The 17,612-nt window shown below is 52.6% G+C and overlaps 2 protein-coding genes across 2 annotated transcripts in view; both read left to right on the top strand.

The window, feature by feature from the left end:
- The window catches only part of LOC146763998 (uncharacterized), a 330,063-nt gene that overhangs the window by 136,520 nt on the left and 175,931 nt on the right, over positions 1-17,612 (top strand). The window lies entirely within an intron of this gene.
- LOC110474571 (olfactory receptor 14A16-like) lies at positions 8,922-9,854 on the top strand. Its single transcript, XM_021538053.3, has one exon. The coding sequence runs from the start codon at positions 8,922-8,924 to the stop codon at positions 9,852-9,854; it is 933 nt and encodes a 310-aa protein (XP_021393728.3).

Raw genomic sequence — 17,612 nt, 5'->3', positions numbered from 1 at the left:
GTGGCCCTGCTATGTCACTGTGGCCCCTTGGTTCCATGGGACACCAGGGTCACAATTGACTCCTTGCTTCCACATCACCCACTCAGTGCCAAAATGGCCCCTTCGTTCCATGGGGAACACAAAAGATTTATAGAAACATTGAGAAAATCCTGCTTAACACAGCTGGGAACATCTGTTTGCATTCCAAAGAGAGGTTATAGGTGAGGATGGCACCAGCAGCTTCCATCTGCAACACGGATACAAGGAAAGGGCCAGGATAGAGAATTCAGCTAGGAGACTCAGAGAATTCTGCTTCCAGAGATCACTTCTGGTCACACTGTCCCTTGTAGAAAGGTGACACCATTCCAGGCAGCCTGTACTGAACAGGTGGCTCCTGAGTTGTGTTTGTTGTTTAGGAAACCTGCTCAGGCTTTTCCATTCTTTCCTTCTGAAGAGGAAAACTTCTCCTGGGCCTGTGTGCAGGCAGAGCCCTGAGGAGAGCAGGTGGGACACGGTGCAATGGGCTGGGACATGGAGCTGCAGAGCTCAGGGACAAGGTTCTGCTGCAGGGCACAGGGATGTCAGTGCCAGGTGGGCGATGTCAGACATGGTGAGGCTGGGGGTGAGGAGCAGCTTGTCCAAACAGGGTCAGTCCTCAGGGGGCTCATTCTTCTACATGCCCAGACCTCCTAAGGAGAAACTGAGCATCAAGATCACCTGGGGAATTCTTCTATCAGCTCTTCCCTGAACTGGAAACTAAGAATGCTCACTTGATTAAAAAAAAAATTCAGGAGGTGCACTTGGAAATCTTCCTCCTTACAAGAACTCCAAACTGACTCCAATCAGCTACACAAGCCCAGGAGATTTGCAGACAATTGAATGAAGACAAAGCGCCCCTGAAGGATTCCTGCATTTTGATGATCCCCATGGTGGATTTGGGGCTGAGTCCAAAACCCTCAGGCACTGAGAGAAGGCTGAAGAAGCTGCTGAAGGAGTCAGGAGCAAAACTCCAAGTCCCTTGGAGCATCACTGGGCCCCACTGAGGGCAGGGACTGCCAAAGGCTCCCAGGTGAGAGCAGATCCTTGAGGCCAGGATTGCAGGGAGCCCAAGGCTCAGAGCAGGGAACTGCAATGCTGAGAAAGGCCTGGGCTGGCTGGGGGAAGCAGAAAGGCCAAGCCCTGAGCCAAGCCTGGCACAGCAGGGCCTGTCCCTCACGGGTGGCTTGGGGCTGTTTGTAGGGCAGGGGGATGTGAGGGGCAGCCTCACATACAAATGTCACAAATGTCACAAACCTGTGTGACCCTGCAGATCCTCATGGAACCAAGGGGCCAGTGTGACACTGTGGGAAGTTGTGGAACCAAGGGGATCATTGTGGCACTGTTGGGCCCATGGATCCAAGGGGCCAGGGTGACACTGTGGGGTCTCATGGAAACAAGAGACCATTGTGAGCCTGCAGTGCTGTAACACCCCAGAACATTGAAATGCTGGGGGTCACCAAAGGTTCCTTTACTTGAGTTTGGTGCACAGGAGAAACATCAACCTGATATTCTCACCATAGCCAGATGCAAAGGATATTCTTGGTAGGAAGGGACCCACAAGGATCATCAAGTCCAGCTCTTAAGTGAATGGCCCACTTTGGAACTGAAACCACAACCTTGGTGATACCAGCCCCATGCTCTAACCAACAGAGCTAAGAGGTCAAAATTACACAAAACGTAACTGGCAAAATATAGATAATCAATGAAGTTTGGCAAAGGGTTTCATACAACATCCACTTCAAGATAAAATCTTATCATATCATTAACTTCGTTAACTTAGTCCATTTACCCTAAAAACCTTTAACCCTTAGGATGCTAAGTTACCCCAAATAGTTTCCAGGTAAGTAGGATTAGAAAGAGGAGAAATAGAGAACATCAGAAAGACAGAAGATCTATAGAAAGACCCACACAGGCACCAACTGCTCGGGTCCCAGCGTCACTAACAGAGAAACCCCAGGAGAAGGCAGGATCCAGACCATGGGCTGGCCTCGTGCTCCGGCTTTTAACCCCCTGGGCCTCCATGGGCCCGCCCCTGGGGTGGGACTGCCAGGTGATTGCCCAATCAGAGTCAGGGTAGGCACCAGCTGCTGGTGTGTGATTGGTTGACAGCTCAGCCAATCAGCACTGCCCCTGCTGTGTGATTGACAGCTCTGCCAGGCCAGGCTGGGGGCGGGGCTCTGTCCCACCACAAACCAAGGCCTGACCCGCCCCCGGCCCCGCACGGGCATTCCGAGCATCCCAAGGTGTCTCGGGACATCGATCTCATCCAGCCTCTGACAGCAACCACGGTGACATTGAGGAACCTCATGGAACCAAGGGGCCATGGTGACACTGTGCTGCCTCATGGAATCAAGGAGACCCTTGTGAACTCAGAGACCCCAAGGAACCAAGGGTCCATGGTGACCTTGTGCAGCCGCAGTGCCACAGAGGAGCTGTTGTGACACAGCGAGGGCACACGGAGCTGAGGGACCATTGTGACACATAAGGGCTCTGTGGAACCACAAAGCCATTGTGACACTGCAAGGCCTCATGGAAGCATGGGGCCATTGTGACACTGCAGGATCAAGGGGAACACTGAGACACTCCAGGGCCTCATGGAACAAAGGAGACCATTGTGACACTGTGGGGTCCCACAGAACCAAGGGAGCATGGAAGAGGTCTGTCTGGCTGGGGCACCTGGGGACCACCTCTTATCTGCCTTTCAAACACTGCGTCTATGTGTGTTTCTGTCTTAAGGAAAAAAAACAGCCATCTTGACCAGGCACCCATAGCCAAAATTTGGCATCTGCCAATTTTGTGTGCGGATTCTCATATCCCAGGAATAGCATATATCCAATGATAGCTCCCAGACAAATGCTACCAGGATTGACAGGTCTGGCTGGCCTTGGCTTCCTGAGGGCTGGCACCCATGTGCCTCTGAAACACTGGGCCTCTGTGCTCTCCTTCTTATGAAAAAGAACTCATCTTCCTGTCCAGGTGCTCATGGCCAAAATTGAGATTCCCCCTCCAAAATGCCCTGTGTACAAGGATAGCCCCTAGATGAAAGGTGCCAAGGTCTGTTTGGCTTGTCCGAAGGGTGGCCACCTCTCATCTTCTTCCAGAAGACTTGGACTTCACACTTTTCTTTCATATAGGAAAAAAACATCCATCCTGAGCAGGTACCCATTGCAAAAACTGGGATTCCACCTCCAAAACTTCATACATCCAAGGATTGCTCTCAAGTGAAATCATCCAGGAGAGAAAGATCTGGCTGCCCCTGACCCCTTGGGGGTCGCCTATCATCTGCTTTTGAAACATTTGGGCTGTGTGCTGTCCTTCCCATGGAAAAGAACTGTCCATCTTATCTACACAGAAATGGCAAAAACTGGGGATCCACGGCTAAAATTCCCTATATCCAAGGGTTGCTTTTAGACAAAAGCAACCAGGACTGAGAGATCTGTCTGGTTTTGGCCTCAGGTGGCTGCCGCTGCCACACTGGGCTCAGTTCTTTCCCTCGCATGGAGATCACTGTGACACTGTGGGCACCTCATGGAACCAAGGGGATCATTGTGGCACCACTGGAGCTCATGGAACCAAGGGGCCATGGTGACACTGTGGGGCTTCATGGATCCAGAGACCATTATGACTCTGTGGGGCCTGATGGAACCATGGAGACCATTCTGACCCTTCAGGGCCTCGTGTCACCAAGGGGGGCATTGTGACACCTCAGGGCCTCCTGGAAGCAAGGGACCATTGGGACACTGTGAGGCCCCATGGAAGCGAGGGAACATAGACCAGGTCTGTCTGGCTTGGCCTCCCAGGGGCCACCTGACAGGTCTGGGTGATCTTGGGATGTCAAGGGCTACCTCTCATCAGCTCCTGAAGCAATGGTGTTCTGTGTTCTTCTTTCTATGGAAAAGAACGCTCTGCCTATTCAGATGCTCATTGCTAAAACTGATATTCTCCCTAAGAATTTTCCTATATGCAAGGGTATCTTGCAGAAAAAAAAAACTGCCACTCTATCTAGCCTCTGGTGGTCACCCCTGATCTGTCCGTGAAACACTCCCTGGGGCTCTCTTCCTTCCTTCCTATGGAATAGAACCGGCCTTCATGTCTAGGGCCGATGGCCAAAATTAGAATTTGGCCTCCAAATTCCATATATCCAAGGACTGCTCCCAGACAAAAGTAGCCAGGACAGACAGGTCAGGCTAGCCCTATGCCCTGGTAATTTTCTTAGAATCTGAGATGAATGTTTTAATTTGAAAACACCTTGGAGAGGGCCCATACATCTCCCAAGGAGGGGTTTTGAGGCCTTGGGCACATGGCCACTACATATGGACAGAGGAGCTCTGTGCTCTGTGCTGCCGTGGTGGTTTTGCATCACGCAAGTGATGTCCTGAGAGAAGCTGCTAGCAGTTTCCTCAGTGTCTGACAAAAACCAATCAGTAATTAGCTTTGAGAGCTGACAGTCTGTTAAAGCACTAAGGAAGCTGCAGACGCCTCTGTGCAGATACAAGTTCCAGATGAGAAAGCCTGGCTGGGTCTCTCTCCCTTCTGGCCCCACAGAGGTGCCGAGGCCGGCCCAGCCCCGTCTCGGCCGTGGGGCCGGGCGGCTCCTGCCGTGGGGCCGGGCCCCTTCCCAGGGAGCCGCCAGGCGCCATCGGCTGCCGGGCAGGGCAGGGGAGGCCGCGGGGCCGAGGCCGGGCCGTGGCTGCGGGTGCTGACATCTGGCCCTGCCGAGCCCTGCCCCGCCGCCAGCCCGGGCCCGGCCAGGATCCGCCGGGCCCCAGGAGCAGCCCCGGGCCGGGCCGGCTCGGCCAAGGCTCTGCCGCCCTTGGGCTTCGCCCGCAGCCGGCGGGCAGGGCAGGAGAAGCCATCGGCCCCGGCCGTGCTGCTGCTGGGCTCTGGCCTGGCTGCTGAGATCCTGGCCCTGCCCCAGCGCGGCCCAGCCTGACACAGCCCCAGCGCAGCCGCTGCAGAAACCTCCATGGCAAAACAGCTCCGGCCGCAAGCACCGAGCCCGGCCGGGCTCACGGAACCATCTGCAGCCCCGGGAGATATTGACTCTGCCAGTGCTGCCATCCTCCCTCCCGTGAGAGAAAAGGACACAGGGCAGGCACACAGAGGAGCAACATGAACACACCGAGGGCAGGGAAGAGGAAGTTGAGTCCCAGATGGGAGGGATGAGGAGATGCCTTGATCTTGGGGCTGGAATCCTCTGCCAAAGCTGTGGAGAAGGATGTCATTGATATATCAGACCCTCTTTTTGCCTATAAGGCATTGAAAACATGGAGAGATGACGTGTTTCAGCAAAGGCCTCCATGCTAAAGTAAGCAAATGTTGAAGTAGCTGTGATCCCATGAGAGGTTTGATCAGAGAAAGGGAGAACAGTGATGAGACCCTGTGCCTTCAGGGAGAGAAGAAGACCTCTGTTCCCAAAGATGAAGATGATTTCAGAAAGAGATGAATAGAACCTTTCCTCTTAAACAGCTCATCTTGAGACTAATATCCCATAACTTGGCATGGCCCATAAACACAGCTGTGGGAAAAGATGGGAGGGAGTTCATGACTGCAGATTTCTCCAGGAAGCTGCTATTTGTGGAAATGAAAAGCCATGAGATAACTGTTTTCTTGTGGAGAAGTCTCCATAACATTAACAAGAGGAACTTCTCTGCCTAAGTGCAGTGAAGAAAGACTATTCTAGAGGTGGTAAACTGACTGAAAATTTTGGGTTTTGTTTCTTTACATTGTCAGGTTGTATGGATAGAGGAAGTGCTCTGAAAGTTTTGATCTGATTCTTATTACTCTTTCTTTAGTTATTGTTAATACAATTTTACTTATACCCTTTTAAAATTTTGAGCCTACTTTGCCTTTCTCCTAATCCTATCTCACAGCAGGAAATGAGTAAGTATATTCTAGTGAGTGCACTGGTAATTAGCCAACACTGAACCCACCACACTAATTGAAGCATTGGCCGAGAAATCTCAAAATGGTGAACCAAAACCACTACAGAAACTTCCTGACAAACTGCACGAGAGCAGAGAGAAATTGAGGCAGACCCATGGTTTGTCAGGACTTGCTTGATCCTAATGAGCCCCATGGTGCATTTGGAGATGAGCCCTGGAACCTCAGGGCCTGACAGGAGATTTCACAAACCTTTCCTGGAGTCAAAGTCAGAGGAAAACCCCAAAGTCGTTGGAGTCTAAAGCATTAATGGGAACCACAAAGGTCCATCTACACCACAGGCTCTTAATGGACTCCTTGGAAGAGAGAATTGCGGGCACAAAAACCTCTCAGAGACTCAAAATGGCACAAAGAGCTCTCAATGTGGAAAGGAAAATCCAAAGTACCATACAAAAGTTAAGAATTTCAAGTATTCATGAGCTCCACTGAGTGTCAGTATAAAGTTCTCAAGGGACTCATTAAAGCAGATAATTGGGGCCATGATTGCACAAACCTCTCACAGAGTCTGTAGCAAAAGGGAAACACCAAGTACCTTCAAATAACTGAAGTATCTTGAACTATTAATGGGCCTCACTGAGTGTTGTTGCTGACAAAGCCTCTCCAGGGACTAATTACAGCAAAATATTGGAGGCCATGATTGCGGAAACCTCTCAGAGACTCCAAGGCAAAAGCAAAAGCCAAAGTCCTTTGAAAAAGACTTTGCAGTCCCTGGGAGCATGAAGGAGCCCCCAGGGCCATTCCTGACCAAGGCTCCCCAGGGACTCCTTCCAGCAGATCCTTGAGGCCACTGGGATGTGGGCTAGGGGGGGATGCTGAGGGCAGGACAAGGGGGTGACAGTGCCCAGCCTGGCTGGGGCTGTGCCAGGAGGCCCCAGGGCCTCAGGACAAGGTGTCTCCTCACAGCCCTTGGTGGCACAGACCCTGCTGTGCCCCAGGGCACCAAGACTTGGCTTCTCTTTGTCCCCACCTGGCATCAGTGCCTCCAGTTCTCTGCTCTGCCTGGGGCCTGGGAACACTTTCTCAGTCGTGTCCCTCAGTGGGACCCATTAAAAGTCCAAGAAACTTTGGAGTTGGATTGTGACTTGGAGTTCTGGAGAGGTTTCTGCAGCTGCCTCTCAGGGCCTGATGTTCAGGGCCTGAGCACAAAGCCCCAGAGGGTCATTAAAGTCCTTGTGCTGTGTCTGTGCTGCTGAGCTGGGCCAGGCTCCTGGCACAGAGGGAGATCCTGGTAACCAAGCAGAGCTTCAAAAGCACATTTCTCTTGCTGAGCAGCTCTTCTCCCAGCCCAGCAGGGCTGGGGCACTGCCTGCAGCCAGCCCGGGCACAGCACAGAGGCACAGAGAGCTTCAATCAGTCAGGGCTGAGAAGTGCCTGGGGCAGAATCACTGCCAGCCCTTGGCACAGGAACCTCTGGCTGCAGGACAATGCAGCTGCAGCTCCTGCAGTGATCTCCTAAAGCTGGAACATGCCAATGCCCACAGACCCTGTGAGTACAACTCTGAGTATTTCTGGTGCAGGGCAGGTGAAATGCTCATGAAGCTCTGACATGCTGATGGCATCTGATCAGTCATAGAATATTCCCAAGACAAGGATTTTGATAAATATGAGGAAATTTCAAAAGACTTTTTATTCTGTTTTCTACTATTGGAGAATGGCAGGTAGCGGGGCTAAATATTAAAGGTAATTAGGAATTTTGAGAAGTTCCTGGGACAGCTGAACTGTTACTTTGTTCACAGGAGATCCCTAATGTGCTTGCAGCCACTGTGCCCATGGACAGCAGCAGCATCACTTTTGCTGGAGCCATCAGGCTATCTGAGCTGTCCTTTCTCCAAGCTGCAAACAGAGCCTGCCCCCAGACCGTGCCCTGCAAACAGGCAGGGTTCTGCCAAGGAGAGTGCACAGAGATTTGGGGTCTAGGAGCGCCTTCACAGGGAAACAACTGCAGGAGGAAAATCTCCAGGAAGCAGAGAGAAGATCAGGGGAGGTGAGAAAACAAAGCCCAGAAATGCTAAGGCAGGGAGAGTTTAGAGATGTCCAGAGGATCCCCTCCAGTGCAGCCCCTCCCTCTGCACAAGCCCCCTCCCTCCTGTGCCCCAGCCAAGCCTCTGCCCTCAGGGCCGGGGCTCCAAGGCGTGCAGCCCCTCCTGTGCAGGCAGAGCTGCAGCAGAGCCGTGGGGCAGCTCTGCAGCCCCGGGCCCAGTTCCCTCTGCAGAGCACAGGGCTGGGAGCAGCTGCCCGGCACTGGGGGCTCTGGCAGGGGCACAGCTGGCTCAGGGTGACACAGCTGTCCCCAGTGCCCGGCTCTGGGCAATGCTGGCAGTGCAGCCAGGGAAGGAGCTGCACCTCCCTTCATCCAGTGCCATCAGAAGGACACTTGGAAGTGTCCCTGAGATTTCAGTCCAAGCTGGGAGCTTCAATCCAGGGTGCAAACCTGTCCTAGAGCATCTCTGAGTTATAAGATTGATGGGGAAAGGAAGAACTGTTGTGACCCTGAAAATGCTGCTGGATTGGTGAAATGAGCAATGTGAGCCCTTGGCTACAAATATGGAGCTGGGCTATGGTGGATCCATCTGCTCTCAGCTGTACCTGGAGGTTTTTAGGGAAAACGTGGGAAGCTGATCATCCTCCCCTGGAGAAAGGTTAAAGCCCAGAGAAATCCTGAACAGGTCAGAATGACAGAGCATCTCCCCTCACTCTCCGCTCATCACTTTGCCTCACAAACCTTGCTCTGTTCTCCCTGAGTGCAGCAGAAATGCTGAGGGTTTCTCATATCCAAGAATACCAGGACAGATATAGGGGAGCTTATAAAGAAAACCCCAGAACTCTTAAACACAAAAGTGTGTTTGTGTGTGTCACAGAGGAGTGTGTATGGGAAATGGCTTTGATTTTGGGTACAGGTATCTTCTCTAACTCTTCACTGCCATTCGCAATGAACAGGTGCCCATGTGCAGCCACAGCAAATGTCCAACAGCAGCTCCATCAGCCACTTCCTCCTGCTGGCACTGGCAGACACGCGGCAGCTGCAGCTCCTGCACTTCTGCCTCTTCCTGGGCATCTCCCTGGCTGCCCTCCTGGGCAACGGCCTCATCATCAGCGCCGTAGCCTGCGGCCACCACCTGCACACGCCCATGTTCTTCTTCCTGCTCAACCTGGCCCTCAGCGACCTGGGCTCCATCTGCACCACTGTCCCCAAAGCCATGCACAATTCCCTCTGGGACACCAGCACCATCTCCCACATGGGATGTGCTGCACAGCTCTTCTTCTTCATGTTCTTCATCTCAGCAGAGTTCTACCTCCTGACCATCATGTGCTATGACCGCTACATGTCCATCTGCAAACCCCTGCACTATGGGACCCTCCTGGGCAGCAGAGCTTGTGCCCACATGGCAGCAGCTGCCTGGGCCAGTGCCTTTCTCAATGCTCTGCTGCACACAGCCAATACATTTTCCCTGCCCCTATGCCAGGGCAATGCCCTGGGCCAGTTCTTCTGTGAAATCCCACAGATCCTCAAGCTCTCCTGCTCCAAATCTCACATCAGGGAACTTGGGCTCATTGCTGTTAGTGCCTGTGTAGGACTTGGTTGTTTTGTGTTCATTGTTTTCTCCTATGTGCAGATCTTCAGGGCTGTGCTGAGAATCCCCTCTGAGCAGGGACGGCACAAAGCCTTTTCCACCTGCCTCCCTCACCTGGCCGTGGTCTCTCTGTTCCTCAGCACATCCATATTTGCTCATCTGAAGCCCACCTCCATGTCCTCCCCATCCCTGGATCTGGCCCTGTCAGTTTTGTACTCGGTGGTGCCTCCAGGCCTGAACCCCCTCATCTACAGCCTGAGGAACCAGGAACTCAAGGCTGCAGTGTGGACACTGATGACTGGATGCTTTCAGGAACATTAAACTCCAGGCAAAATTCTGAAAATATTTGTAATAAAGTTGTCTTTAACAATTCTTTTTGGTTTCATTTTGCAGGTTCTTATTCTTTGTTTTACTTTTTTTCATATTGTCCACAATAAATGAATTTTTCTTTTGCCATTTCTCATTTTGTTTCTCTCCACGTTCCCTGTGGCAACAGACTGTGTCAATGATGGGCTGCACTCTCGGTGCCTTTAAAGGAACTAAAGGATGTCTCAGCAGAGTTTTCTGCAGAGATGCCCTTTTGTTGCCTCCTCTGGAGCTGCAGCAGCAATGTCTGTGTGCAGAGCTGGGGCAGATCAGGGCTGGCACAGCAGCTGTGCCCAGGAGCAGCAGCACTTGGTGCTGCCAGTGCTGCTCCCGTGGCCCTGCCCCGCTGCCCTGGTGGCCCTGGTGTTGCTGCAGGGCCTGAGTGCTCTCGGGGCCGGGCACAGTCCTGGGGGTGGCAGTGCCGGGGCTGCAGCAGGGACAGGCCATGGGCACTGCTGGGGCAGCACTGACGCCTCAGGCCAGGGCCTGGGGGCTCCAGGCTCCTTGCCCAGGCTCTCTCAGGAACACGGCCAGGCCAATGCTCAGCACAGAAAACCCCCGTGAGCAGCCCCAGGCTGGCCGTGGGCAGGCTGGGGGCAAACAGCACGGCTGGTGCTCTGCAAGGGCCCTGGGGGAGACGGGAGGGAGCAGCAGAGCAGGGGCTGATCCATCCCCAGTGCACTGCACAGCCCAGGGCAGCGTCCCAGAGCGTCCTCTTGGAGCTGCCAACAACATCCCCCCTCTGCAGCCCTGGCCTCTCCCCCAGCTCACAGAGGTGCCACAGGCACAGACACGGCAGTACTGGCTCAGCAGCCCCTGTTTGCATTGCACACAGCAGGCAGGAGCTGTGGGGACATGAACCTAAGGCAGCACAAATGCCATCAGCCCCTGGGGCCAGGAAGGGCTGGGGGATGCCAGGGAAACCACTCAGCTTTGTCCTGGCCTCTGCACTCAGCCAGAAAGTTTGTTCCCATCAGCTGGGAGTTTCCTGTCCCACTGCAGACGCTGCTGCTCAGAGCCAGAGCTGCCTGGCAGCCACCCCCAAACTGCCCTGAGCATTTCCTTGGCTTCACCTTTGCTTTCTTTACTCTTCCTGCTACAAATTTCTTCCTCTTGCCCACCCCTGTTCCCTCCCCTGCACACAGCCCATCCCTGTTTGCCCTTTCCTCTCTGGCCCCTCTCCCCATTGCAGTTCCTGACTTGGCACCATGGGAACATCCCTTGGGGAGCAGGATCATCCCACAACTGCTGCAGGAATTGTCTGCAGGCTCCTGCAGTGCCTGGTGCTGCTCCCATGCCAGAGGCACCCCAGGCCAGGGGGGCACATCTGGGCTGCTGTGTCTGGCTGTGGGGCTCCTGTTCTGGGCAGTGAGGAGGAGCTGCAGAGGCTCTGCAGGACTGACAGGATGGACTTTGGGGCTGTGAGGAGAAGCTGAGGGACCTGGGCTGCTGGAGCTTCTGAAGAGGAGGCCCAGGGCTCCTCCTGGAACTTGCCCAAGGGTGGTTTCAGAGAATCCCAGAATCAGCAAGGTTGGAAAAGTCCTTGGAAATCATCAAGTCCAATCTATGTCCTGACACTGCTGTGTCTCCCCTGAGCCTCTTCCAGGATCAAGAAACCCAGCTCACTCAGATGATCCTCACAGGACTTGTGCTCCAGACCCCTCACCAGCCTCGTTGCCCTTCTCTGGACATGCTCCAGCCCCTCCATGTCCTTCCGAAATTGGAGGGCCCAGAACTGGACACAGCACTTAAGGTGCTGCCCAGCCAGTGCCAAGCACAGGGGAAGAATCACTGCCCTGCACTTTCTTGGCCACCTGGGCACACTGCTGGCTCATGTCCAGCCTGCTGTCCCTCAGTCCCTGCAGGTCCCTTTCTGCCTGGCTGCTGTCCAGCCCCTCTGTCCCCAGCCTGTAGCACTGCAGGGGTTGTTGTGGCCAAAGTGCAAGACCCGGCACTTGGACTTGTTAAACCTCACCTTGTTGGATTTGGGCCCTGGATCCAGCCTGTCCAGGGCCCTGTGCAGAGCCCTCCTACCCTCCAGCAGATCCACATTCCCAGCCAGCTTGGTGTCATCCATGGTTCCATGAGGCCCCAGAGTGTCCCAATTGTGTCCATGATCCCATGAGGCCTCCCAGTGTCACAATGTCCCTTTGGTTCCATGGGACCCCTTGGTGTCACAAAGTCCCTTGGATCCTTGGGCCCTGCAGTGTCACAATGTCACCGTGGTCCCCCAAGGCCCTGCAGTGTCACAGTGGATCCTTGGTTCCATGAGGTCTGTCAGGCAGCAATGCTCTCCTTGGTCCCACAGTGTCACAATGGCCTCTTGGTCCCAAGGGCCACCACGGTGTCAAACATGTTTTCTTCATTCCGTGAGTTCCTGAGGGGCAGTACTGGCCCCTCGGTTTCCTGGGGTCACAATGGCCCCATCATGACACGAGGTCCTGCTCTGTCACAAAGTTCTGCATGGTTCCACAAGGCCCTGCAGGGTCACAGTGGCCTCTTGGTTCCATGAAGCCTCAGAATGCCACAATGAATTCCTTGGTGCTGCAGTGTCCTGGACACTTCCTAAATTGGGGACCCCAGAACTGGACCCAGCACTCGAGGTGCTGCCCAACCAGTGCCCAGCACAGGTGAAACACGTATGAAAAATAAAAACCCCACAATTCCAATAAAGATTTGTAGGGAATGGTATGTTTATTTACAGCGCTGGACACATGTAGGGACTCATTGCCCTTCAATGGATATGCGCACCCCTGAGAAGTCCCAAACCTTTTTTATTACCCTTAATTAATTTCCATAGGCATAGAATTTCATAATAGGTTCATGCATATTCATTCTGATGATTTCATGTTACACTTAGAGTTAGTTACACTTGTTTCTGTCAGAAAGTACAGAAAGAACTCCTGTGTCACTCTGCGTGGTCTGTTTAAAGGCCCAAGGAGTCCTTCTTATCTCTTTTTAGTGTGGAAATTTGCATTCTTTCTCTTTAGCTGGGGCAACTTTTCTAGTGCTGCAGTTACCAGACTAAACAGAATATTTCACTTATGTTAACAAGCTCAAAGGAGCACATTTCACCGAAATCCAAATGGATTTCTACCCTGTTAAATTTTCACTCTGTCTCACAGGTGAAGAATCACTGCCCTGGTCCTTCTGGCCACAACATTCCTGATCCATATGAGTGCCAGGGGTTGGATGAGGGAAATGGTGGGGGTGGGGGGTAGGGACAAAGTGTAATTGATTGTCAGCCATGAAGGATCATGATTTTCATATGTATTCAGATTGCATAACAAGGTGCTGGGGGTCAATATCAATTGGATATTGCTGATATCAAGATATAAGTAGGAAAAGTTAAAAGGACAAAACAATTCTCTCTGCATTGTTTTCAATATAGTCTATCCACTTTGAAGACACTTCTGAAATCTGGTCCTGTCCTGACTGGGCCAAGGGCTACAGCATGAGCGATCTCCTGCTTGATCTGGGTGAAAGCTTGTTGCTGCTCAGGGCCCCAGTGGAAAGTGGTTTTTTTTGCGGACGACCAGGTAGGGAGGGCTCAAAATCTGGCCATACTTGAGAATGTGCATTCTCCGAAAACCTATGGCACCTAGGAAAGCTTGTGTTTCCTTCTTGGTGCTGGGTAGAGACATCCCAGTGATCTTATTGATGACCTCAGTTGGAATCTGACTCTGTCCATCTTGCCACTTTACCCCAGGAACTGGATCTCTCAGGCATGTCCCTTGACTTTGCTCTTCTTGATGGCAAAGCTTCCAGCAGAATTTGGATGATCCTCTCTCCTTTCTCAAACACTTCCATTGCCATGTTCCCCCACACAATGATGCCATTGATGTATTGCAGGTGTTCTGGAGTTTCTCCCTTTTCCAGTGCAGCCTGGATCAGCCCATGGCAGATGGTGGGGCTGTGCTTCCACACCTGGGGAAGTCAGTTCCAGGAGTACTGCACGCCCATCCAGGTGAAAGCAAACTGAGGCCTGCATTCTGCTGCCAGAGGAATGGAGAAAAACGCGTTTGCAATGTCAGCAGGGGCGTACCACTTTGCTGCCTTGGACTCCAGCTTGTGCTGGAGTTCCAGCATGTCCAGCACAGCAGCGCTCAGCAGTGGAGTCACTTCATTCAAGCCACAATAGTCTACAGTCAATCTCCATTCTCCATCAGACATGTGCACAGGCCAGATGGGGCTGTGGAAGGGTGAGTGGGCCTTACTGACCACCCCTTGGCTCTCCAGATCATGGATCATTCTGTGAATGGGGATCACGGCATCCCGATTCGTTCAATACTGCCGGTTGTGCACTGTTGAGGTGGCAATTGGCACTCGTTGCTCTTTCACCCTCAGGAGTCCTACTGCAGAGGGGTTCTCTGACAGTCCAGGCAAGGTGTTCAATTGCTTTATGTCCTCTGCCTCTGCAGCAGCTATGCCAAAAGCCCACCTGAGTCCCTTTCGGTCTCTGTAACATCTGTTCTGGAGGAAGTCTATGCCCAGAACACACGGGGCCTCTGGGCCGGTCACAGTGGATGTTTCTGCTGCTCATTCCCAGCCAGGCTCACCTCAGCTCCCACCAGGGTCAGTTGCTGTGATCCCCCCGTCACCCCGGCAATGGAAACAGGTTCTGCCCACATATGTCCCGATGGCATTGGGGTACACTGTGCACCAGTGTCAGCTAAGGCTTCATATTTCTGTGGCTCTGATGTGCCAGGCCATTGGATCCACACTGACCAAAAGATCCGGTTTTCCCATGCCTCTTCCTGGCTTGGGGAAGGGCCCCTCTAGCCCTGGCTATTATTTCTTTCCTAGGCATACATGGTAGATCTACTTTAAAGGGATCTGACAGATCATACTTGGCAGCTCGGGCATGGGAGGCTGAGGCTGCCTTCACTTCACTGGAATTCCCTCGGTCAGTGCTTCCCTCCTTGAGCTGACACACCCACGCTGCCAGGACAAAAATGGGTTTCCCATCCCACCTTCCCATGTCTTCCCCATGGTCACGCAGAAAGAACTCCAGGCCAGCCCGTGGGGCGTACCCTCTCTCTCTGGCTGGGGAACGTTGGGCTCTGACTTTGGGGCCTGTGACTCACACTGGGGCAATGTGGGAACTGTTCCTCCTCACCTCCACCCTCATCTCCCTCATCTCCTCTTTGAGTTCCTTGCCCACAGCAGAGCCATGAGCCTGCACTGGGCCATGGATCATACTCTCACAATTTCTCAGCTGCTGGCAGCAGAGCCCACTGTCTCTCGGCTGTTATCAGCATTAATCGTGGCAATGAAGGTGGTGTACTGAGATGGCCCCAGCCTTGCCAGACTCCACAGCATTTGCCCTGTGCCCCTGACCTTGTTGGGGTCATTATCATGCTGTCCATCCCTCCCAAAGAGTACCTCCAATGCTGCCACTTCCCTCAGCTGTTGGATCCCTTCCTCAAGGGTTTTCCAGCACGTTCTGTGCTGGTGCTCCTGCATTCTCTCCCTGTGGACAAACCTCTCTCTGACACTCATTAAAATCCGCGCCCAGAGGGAAAGGGACCCTGGCTCCCTTACAAAAATCTGATTCATACCTGAGTCCTCGGTCAAGGGTCCCAAATTCCTTGCCTCACCACCATCCAGCTGGACACCTGTACTCATGAGGTCTCAGACTTGAAGCAGTCAGGTTGTATAAGCCTCACGTCTCCGTCGTACAATGTCCTTGTGCAGGTTACAGAGACTTTTGTACATCAGGGACTCGGTGATGATCGCAACCTCTGGCTCCCCTGTGGGTTGTGAGTGCCTTCCCTTATCTGGGTGCTCTGATTCCATCTTAGACCTCCTTGTTTCTACAGGGGCGACTGCTGCTGGCTGTGGCTGCCTTTGTGGCTCAGCTGGAACCTGGACAGTTGTAACATCTGTGGGTTCCACTGCTGCCCCATCAGAATCTCCTTTTTCGAGGCAGGGGGAGGGCTTCTCACCAGCTGGGGAAATGCACTCCTTCAGCATCTCCTGCATCTCCCTCAGCAGACCCCCACCCAGTCTGGGTGGTTCATATCTGGGGTGGCTGTGGGGCAGGGTCAGGCTCTGGGGCAGCAGCATCCCTGGTCTCTGGGGCCGTGTCAGGTTCTGGGCTGGGTGTCAGGGTGGTTATCCAGGTTAATCTTCCCTTGTCTCTCAGTGCCAAATAGAACAGGGCTAACAGCAACACAGCCCCTGTATGATATCATTGGTATTTGGAGTGGATCTGAGCCCTTCACAAACTGGTGGGGCAGACCCAAAGAGATGGTTAAAGGCTTGGGCGAAAATTTCCCCCGGTGTCATTTCCTCACAGTAGGTGCCATTATTAAAGTAACCCCAAAAGCACACAGTCAGTGTGTGACAGCTGTGAATCCATGTGCCTGTTTCCCAGAGGAAGTTAAAGATCCATGAATTCTTCCCCTTATTCACCCATGAAACAAACCAGAGAACAGCCACAGCAGCCTTGGCTGTAGGAGCTGTGTTTAGATCAGGGCCTGCAAATGGAGAAATGCAGCCACGGTTCCGTGCCACCCAAACCAGGACAGGCTGGAGCACAGGGTGCCGCTGAACGAGGTTTCTGTAGCAGCACACAGAAATTGGATTACTCAAGAACTGTTATTCCCTTTTTTGTTTCTTTGCCTTCGAGCTGCACGTTGGGTGCCAAAATCTGTCTTGGTTTTCAAAGACAGGAGTCTGCTAAGGAAGGCAGGAGCCTCCCTGAAATGGGGAAAAAAAAAATGTAGAACCCCCTCCCTGTAAATTGCTATAAATTTGATGTTAAGGGCGACTCTTGGGCAAAAATATGGGAGCAGGAATAACAGTTCTTTATTAGGGAAGAAAATAAAAAGATAAAATAAACAATGCAGTGAACCAACCTCTAACAGATGGCAATTGAATACATATTGCCTTGCAATCTAGGACACAACTTATTCAGCATGAATCACATCCATTTACCACATGCCCCTTACCCACAGATATTGCCCACCTGAGACTGACATGCCAAAACATTTTTTAAAAATTATGCATTTTTCTTCATAAATAAAATTTAATTAAATTTTAATAAATTATTTCAATTAATTAATTTTAGCTTAATAACAATTAAAATTTTATTTTGCTTATGAATAAAAATATTGATCAATATTTTATTATTTCATTTTAATGCTTGTATAAAAAAATCTCTATATGTGTCTTGTAACCAAAAAATTATTGGTCATTGGTTCTAAGTAACACAATTAATTCATTCACCACTATTGGCTATTGATTGGGCACTCGGGGGGCTCGGGCGGGGCTCGCTGGGCGCGGGGGCTGATGGGAGTTGTAGGCGCGGTTACAATGCGGTGTAACGGGGCCGCGGAGCATCACGGGAGTTCCAGGCACAGCGACGGCGGCACTCGTGGGGCGCGGGGCATGACGGGAGATGAAGTCACGGCTGGAACAGCGCTGGCCGTGCGCCGCGGAGCATGATGGGAGCTGTAGTCCCGGAAGTTGTTCGGACGCGGCGTTTGGGGTCCGGGAAGGCCTCGGGGACACTTTTGCATGGGGCAGATGGGTGGCGGATACTGGGGGGGGCGGGGTGTGTGCGTGTGTGCGTGTGTGCGTGTGTGCGTGTGTGCGTGTGCGTGTGTGCGCGTGTGTGTGTGTGTGTGTGTGTGTGTGTGTGTGTGTGTGTGTGTGTGTGTGTGTGTGTGTGTGTGTGTTTGTGGAGCGCAGGGCATGTTGGGCGTT

The sequence above is a fragment of the Lonchura striata genome, chromosome 36 (genome assembly GCF_050655825.1).
Source record: "Lonchura striata isolate lonStrDom1 chromosome 36, ASM5065582v1, whole genome shotgun sequence".
NCBI lineage: Eukaryota > Metazoa > Chordata > Aves > Passeriformes > Estrildidae > Lonchura > Lonchura striata.
The sequence above is the reverse complement of the archived record's forward strand: the minus strand, read 5'-3'. Positions and strand labels throughout refer to the sequence as shown.

What these genes read in the sequence shown, in the direction of transcription:
- LOC110474571 (XM_021538053.3), top strand. Translation starts at nt 8,922, where the DNA reads ATGTCCAACAGCAGCTCCATCAGCCACTTCCTCCTGCTGGCACTGGCA.